Source organism: Myotis davidii, unplaced genomic scaffold (genome assembly GCF_000327345.1).
Source record: "Myotis davidii unplaced genomic scaffold, ASM32734v1 scaffold173, whole genome shotgun sequence".
Lineage (NCBI taxonomy): Eukaryota > Metazoa > Chordata > Mammalia > Chiroptera > Vespertilionidae > Myotis > Myotis davidii.
In genome coordinates, this window is record NW_006286303.1 from 470,571 (window position 1) to 478,295 (window position 7,725).

Consider the following 7,725-nt stretch of genomic DNA (forward strand, 5'->3'; position numbering starts at 1 on the left):
AATAATATGCTAAGTGTCCGACGGTCTGACTGGTCACTATGATGCGCACTGACCACCAAGGGGAAGACGCTCAATGCAGGAGCTACCGTGATGCGCACATTTACAGAGAAATGGCACCATGGACCTGGCACCAACAAAGCAACACTCGGCTTCCCCCATGTGGGACACAGTACCCACTACCACCTGGGAGCAACACCCCACCAAATTGCAGCCAACACTGCCAAGACCCCATGGCACAAAATGTGGCCCTCAGAAATTGTCGCTGTGGGCACCGGGTAATGACGTTACATAGCAACGCCTGGCTTCCTCTCCCTAGCGACAGGCCATTTAACAATAAATGGCACTGCAGACCTGGTGCCCACAAAGCAACACTCAGCTTCTCCCAAGTCGGACACCGGCCCCGCCACCACCCTGGATTGACAGCTCACCAAATTGTAGCCAATGCTGCTGAGACCCCATGGTGTAAAATGTGGCCCACAGCCCAATCCATCCCGGAACGTTGGCTGTGGGTGCTGGGTACTGACATCATGTAGCAACGCTTGGCTTCCTCTCCCTAGCAACTAGCCTCCTTGGAGTTTATTCAGCTCAGGAACATGACTTACTTTAGAAATTGGGGTGCTTCACTGGGCTGGAAAAAGTTTAGCTACATCAGAAAGCAGGTCTAATTAAGCAAGTTTATTCTATATATACAAAAGGCTAAGTTGACTCACGCATGTGTGATACATATAAAGCTCTCGCTGGCGCCAATAGCACATGTGTGTTTCCATCTGTCATTTTCAATTGTGAATTTGGTTGACACTTCTATTACAGAAAGTGCAAATAGCGATATAAAAATATTTCTTCTAATTCATTTCCTTTCAATGTGCACGAATTCGTGCATTGGGCCTCTAGTTTAAGTATAAAATGCTATAATGTCTAAGATCTGCTTTAAAATAATCCAGAAGAGGGCTACAGATGCAACAAGATGTTAATTGCTGAAGCTGGGTAAGGGGTACATAAGGTTTTATTACATTATTCTCTATACTATTGTGCATGTTTAAACTTTTAATAAAGAATTTTTAAAAATTCAATGTATCTTACCACTGGGTAGTCGAAGAGAAGACCACACATCCTGAGCGCCCCAGTCTGCAGTGAGGGGAGGACAGCTGATAACTGGGTATGCAGTGTTACCAGACATCACTGGTCCTAAACCATTGCTTCTGCCTGCCACTGCCACAAAGACTGTAGGAATGCCATCCCCTAGGGAAGTCACAGGTTTATAATTATGCTAAATAGTCAAATTATATTTAAAGATAAGTTGAAAATAAGGTCCCATGTGTCTTAACTCCTTCAGTTCCTTCATGAGTCTCCAGAAAAGCATAAATAAGACATCACATATTCATATTACATATTATTATATTCTAAATATAAGGCTCACTCTGCCACTTATTATACATCAAGCAGTGAAGTAGCAAGAATAGGTTTGGCCATCTTTGAGATCCATAGGTTAAAGGAGAGGAGCGGGTACCAAAGTTTAAAGGGAATGGCTCAAAGGCCACTTCTACTATTGCTGCTCAGACTCAAGGAAACACCACCAGACCACTGTCCTTTAACAGAGTAACAGAGGCTAGAGCTTTAGGTTTAAAAAAGAGTTGAAGACAAATTCAATATAGTACTCAAGTATTTAAAACCCTTCAATGTATTTTCTAACATATCTCTAAAACATTTCATTCTTTGATAAAATTATAAATTGCTCCTTTGCATTTTTCTGGAAAAAGAGGTCTGGCTTTTATTATTTTATCAAAGGATTCTGAGACCTTTCCCTCCTCTCTAAAAAAACAACTTCACTTTTGTAGCAACAACCTTTGAAAACAATATTCAAAAACATTTTCTCCAGTTGAAAAACATTTGGTCATGTCTCTAGGGCTCCATTATTTTAGATCACTGCTATTTCATTAAGAGATTTCTTTTATATACTCAATTATGAAATTATTACTTAATTTCATGTTTGCCTCCCAGGAAAAGCTGGTCATTAAAGATACTTGAGAAGATCTGCTGCTTCAACCACAGGCTTTCCGTAATTGACATGGGCCCTATTTTCTGTTGGAGTATTTAAGAAATAGTGTTTGAGGGGCTTCTTATTAGGTAAAGACAGCCTGGCCTGTGTAGCTCAGTAGTTGAGCATCGAGCCAGGAACCAAGAGGCCACTGATTCAATTCCCAATCAGAGCACATGCCCAGGTTGCAGGCTCAATTCCCTGTGCGGGGTATGCAGGAGGCAGACAATCAATGATGTTCCTTTCTCATCATGGATGTTTCTATCTCTTTATCCCTCTCCCTTCCTCTCTCTCTAAAAAATCAATAAAATATATTTAAAAAATAATAAAGACTAATTGTAGTCTTTATCTTCCTTCCATGCTTGAATTGTCAAATCATTCTCTTTAACCCACTCTTTTATAAGCATTACTAGTCTAAACATAAAATTCTTTGGCAAAATGTGGAGAACATCCTGAAATGCTCCAGTTATCTGATGTTTACCTTCGTACTCAGCTTTAATTCTCAGCGTTTCATCTGGTCCTTTATGGGCAGAGGTCACCCGAAGTTCACATGGAATGCCAAAATATCCACAAGCCTTCTTGATTTTTTCACAGTGACCAAGATCAGAAGTTGAGCCCATTAATACTACAACCCTGCACTGACTTTCTGATTTCAGAAGCAACTGGAAGAAAAAAACATGCGTAGCAAAGAAGATAAGGACAAAAATGGATAAGTATTGGAACGAGTTAATTTGCAGAGCTACAGTTTATACTAAAAATACATCTGAACAGAGTATTTTATTTTTTAATAGGCCAAATTTAAGATAAGCAGAACAAAATGTAAGAGAATTTACTTTTCAAAATAACTTCTATAAAGAGTTCTTCATAATTAAAACCAAAAGAGTATGATTTCTTAATCAAGCTGTTAATTATAATAAGCAATGGATAAATATTCAACTTCTAACTAATGTTCAGAAAACTATAAATATATTTTATCCTAAGATTTTTAGTACAGTCTGTTTAATGGAGGTTTTAAGGCATAATCAGCCAAAACACAGAGGTTGTTTTATAAATCTTTAAGTTAGTCACAAGGAATCCAAATGCATATTCCCATGGAAATGATGATCTGAAAGATAGTTATGACAATTGGATAACCACAAATCCTATTCAATTCCCATGGAATCACAGTAATGACAATACCATAGCTCTTAAGGTGACATTTTAATGTCACAAGGAACTCTAATTCTGAACTCTGATAATGGAACCCATGCTAATGGAACTCTGAGTAGCAGTAGAGAGGTTATTAAGAAATGCAAGACTTCTATTGCAGGGGCCGGAGGAAACAAGGATTCTAGATTTCCTCAACTGGATTTGGGAGAAGTGTAATGGAAACTTAATAGCAGGGGATCCAGGGATCCAGTTATTTTGAAGTAAGATGTTCTTAGAGAAAAACACATAATATAGTGTGCATTTACAACAAAAGGTTTACCTCTACTCTTTCAGCAACCCACTCAAAATTTTTCTTTACCATCTGGAGCCCTTCAGGAGTTACTTCCTTGAGGTCACGATATGACTAGAAAATAAAGACAGAAAGTTGAGGCTGCAAGTATTCTAATTAGTAATATTCTTGCTATCTGAAATTATTTGGTTTCTGAGTTTTGGGTACAGATTATGAAGAGTTTGCCTAGCAAAGGGTATATCTGAAAATGTATTTGAGTTTATGAATTCATTTCTTGAATTAGACTAAAAATAATTTAGTGAAGTACACTTAAACTACAATTAACTGCCATGACAATTCTCATATAAAGTGAATCTTGCCCTATGTTTTTTTCAGAAAGAATACAAGTAGAACCTGGTAAGATCCAGAAGACTTGGGATAGAGTTCCAGATCTGCCACTTATTGCTGTAATTGTGAAGACATCTATCTTTCAAAATCTTAGTTTTCAAGTAATCAAACAAAGATAATACTTGCTGTGTGAGTCTATTACAATAATGAGAAATCTGCATTGTAAATGTAAGGTATTATTCCTTTTTCCCCAAGATATAGGAAATATGATATTTAGCCTTAAATAAATAGCAATCAACACAGGTTCAAATCATAATCCTATATAATAAAGAGCTAATATGCAAATGGTCGTCGTGCCTGGTGCTGGGCTGGGGGATGCAGCTGTACCCCCAACCCAGGAGGGCTTGATGGGGGTGGGGCCGGCCAGGTCTGGGTCTCATGTGATTTAGAGGCACGCATGCGCGGTTGGCGGGGACTTGACTCAGGGTCCCACAGCATGCCCCAGACTCTTACAGGAGGGAGATTTTCATATACATTTTACTAATTTTCTTTCATCTCTGACACTTCTATTATAGAGAAAGGGCAAATAACAATATTAAAATATTTCCTCTAATTAATTCTCTTTTAATGTGCATGAATTTTGTGCACCAGGTCACTAGTCTATAATAAAAGTGTAATATGCTAATTAGACCAGACAGCCAAGCAACCTCCCGGACATCATTCTGGGTGTACTTCCCAACAAAGCCGTGGTGGTGGGGGCCGAGGCAGAGGTGGTTAGGGGCGATGAGGCAGGCAGGCAGGCAGAGTGGTTAGGAGAGATGAGGCAGGCAGAGTGGTTAGGGGCAATCAGGTAGGCCAGCGGTTAGGAGCCAGCGGTCCCGGATTGCAAGAGGGCTCTCTGCGGGATCGGGCCTAAACCAGCAGTTGGACATCCTCTGAGCGGCCCTGGATTGAGAGAGGGTGCATGAGGGACCCTCTGAGGGACACACCCTCTGCCCCCCCCCCACCCTCACCCCACTGCCCTCTGCCCCCCCCCCCCCCTCACCCCACTGTGAACCAGGCCTCTAGTAAATAATAACTGCCTTTCTTGCCTCCCACTTTTCCTTTCTCCTCTACCAGAGCCTGATCCTGCAATGAATAAAAAATAACAACAACCCTGAAGAATCACTTACCTGTTTGTCTTTCTGTTGGCTTCGATCTCCTGATGGCCAGAGTCTCCAGGAATCATTATCAATAACATCAGCAAGAACAATTTCTTTGGTGGTGACATCAACACCAAATTCAATCTAGAAACAGCAGATCACCAAAGAAAAGTTTCTCAAAACTATACTACTAAAGACATTTTTCAGTTGTAATTTTTTATTTTCAAACCTCCATTTTATTTGTACCTTCATATCAACCAGTGTACAGTCCTGGGGCAACCAGGATTTCTCCAGTATTTCAAAAATAGCCTGTGTAGCATGATTCATGATATCCACTTCAGTCTGGCCTATAACAAGTCCAGCAAAGCAAAATTTTGCAGCAATGAGTTGTTCCTCAGACCACTGTGGATCATTATTGGCATCATCCTGAAAATAAAGTATAGGATCACAATCTATAATAAAAGGATAATATGCTAATTAGACCGGACGTCCTTCCTGACAAAGCCAGGTCCCGGGTGCTGGAGGGACCAGCCTGGGTCCTGGAGGGAAGCTGGTGCCAGCAGCTGGGGAAGGAAGGCCTACTCTTGCACGAATTTTCATGCATCGGGCCTCTAGTTTAAATATAAGATATTTGAACTTTTCTAATAATCTGAAGTCCTTTTCCCCTTGAGCATGAATCCTCAGAAATATCCCTCTAAAAAATTTCCTCTAAAGATTAAACTTTATTTAAAATACCCTTTAATCCACAGCAAATATATTCAGCTGGTCCTACTTTCAACAGATACTTTAAAACTTAAAATATTTGGGTAACATTCTAATTATAAAGTATTGAAAGAATTTGGCCTCTCTCTAGAAACTAACTTAAACACAAGTATGGAAAGAAAAAAGCAGTTTCAATAAAGAAAACCAATACAAATCCATAACCACGGGCTCCTACTTCCTCTATTGTATGTTTTTGCTTATAAGAGACATTGATGATAGTTTTTCTGTATCTATAATAATAAAAGCATAATATGCTAATTAGACTGGACTAAGCTGGGGCTGCGAGGGCCGAGCCCCTTGCATGAATTTTGTGCATCGGGCCTCTAATTAGAATATAAAAGACCCCTCATAGTAGCCTTTACTTCAAATTCTTCAACAGTAAATTAAAATTTTTTTGAACTGTTACTTTTCTTCCTAGTAATTGCTAATTTTATTTTGTTAGTCACCTTGGTAGAAAGTAAGATAGGTTTTCAAAGGTGTTTCCTTTTTAAAAGCTTAATTATGATTGCTAATGGAAGTATACATTATTGACATGTTTCTGGAGTGACAACTGTAATGTAAAAAATTTTTTTAATTGTTTTTTTTGAGAGGGAAAGGGATAGAGAGATGAAAACATAAATGAGAGAGAAACATCATCGATTTAATGTTTAAATGTTTGACTTTAAGTTTGTAGTTGTGTTATAGTAAGACAGATGCATAAAATAAATACCTTAAAAAACATCTCCACTTTAGGAGGGTAAAATCTGTACCCTTCTTTGACACCAGGATTTCTTTTGAGAAAAGAACCAGTTGCTATTCTTCTACAAACCCATTCGATTGGAATCATTTCACACTTAGGTGCAATGAAAGCGGTCTCCCCACATTTTCTGGTGAAAGCAGTTTTGATACCTATATATGAATAACAAAAAGTAAAAAAAACCACACCATTAAAATGTATTTTAAAAAGTAGACCTGAGGCATAATAAAACTCTATCCTTACAAAAAATTCTATTTAGCTAATTACATTTCTCTTAAATGACACTATCAAAAATAAATGTAATTTTTAAAAAGTAGAAATAGGAAAAATTAATATGTCCTACTACTACTTATCAAAATACTCAGGGTTTATTTCACTTTCATGTCACATGGCAAAATATATACTGGAGCATAAGATCTGAGTCGCAGTGTCTTTATCATTCATTAGTTTTTTTCATTCAAAAAATACTTATTGAGAACATCCTCTGCCAATGAGTATTTGACTTTGCACAAGGCACATAACTTATCTAAGTGGGACTTAATCATTAGATTTAGTTGCAGAATTCTCGTGTTCTGTGGTCCATTATTATACAGGCCTTGTAAAATATCTATCTACTTAGCACAATCAGCTATAACCTTAAATTTTGGATAGCTTTTTTCTCTTAACATTAGAAGCAAATTATCTTTAAAAAAACCACCCAACAATTAGCAGCAGGGAATTAATGGCCAATTTGGCCAACAGCAAATAAAATAGTTGTTCTTCCTCTCCTTCTCTCTTATTCAAACTATTATTAGAAAACTAAAATAAAAAGCTGACTTGTGATGTTTAAAATGAGAACTATTTTATATGGTAGTCTTGGAAAATAACCTCTCTAAAAACAGTTATGTTTATCACAAACCATATCAGCATTCCATTTCTAGGATTTCTAGGTATTAACATTACAGCCTGAAGATGAACGTTATGTTAATGTCATGTAGGAGATACTTTAACCTTTTGTGGTCATTTGTCTACTCTCAGCCACCAAAGCTTTTTTACCGTTCCGGTCGTATGTCTGCTCTCAGCCACCACAGCAAGGAACCGTACGAATCTTAACTCTATTCATTCATGTATCAGTTCATAATTTCTCTGAAAGCTCTAAAGTGTCTAAGCGACCTTGTCACAAACTAAAACATTGCCCCAACAAATCAGAGATATCGAAACTCAATATAACAAACGCAGACGTTCCACACTCGCCATGCAAAACACCGTGGCGAGTCAGTCGCCTTTTGAGAGTGACGAAATCGAC

General features: G+C 38.2%; 1 protein-coding gene across 1 annotated transcript in view; it reads right to left on the minus strand.

Moving 5' to 3' along the window:
- PAICS (phosphoribosylaminoimidazole carboxylase; phosphoribosylaminoimidazolesuccinocarboxamide synthase) overlaps positions 1 to 7,725 on the minus strand; it is a 20,817-nt gene that overhangs the window by 3,616 nt on the left and 9,476 nt on the right. The window contains exons 3-8 of the mRNA XM_006757788.2: positions 6,414 to 6,592; positions 5,189 to 5,368; positions 4,973 to 5,086; positions 3,504 to 3,587; positions 2,517 to 2,697; positions 1,081 to 1,239 (exon numbers count right to left, since the gene is read on the minus strand). Coding sequence (XP_006757851.1) covers positions 1,081 to 1,239; positions 2,517 to 2,697; positions 3,504 to 3,587; positions 4,973 to 5,086; positions 5,189 to 5,368; positions 6,414 to 6,592 — 897 coding nt within the window. The remainder of the gene's footprint in view (positions 1 to 1,080; positions 1,240 to 2,516; positions 2,698 to 3,503; positions 3,588 to 4,972; positions 5,087 to 5,188; positions 5,369 to 6,413; positions 6,593 to 7,725) is intronic.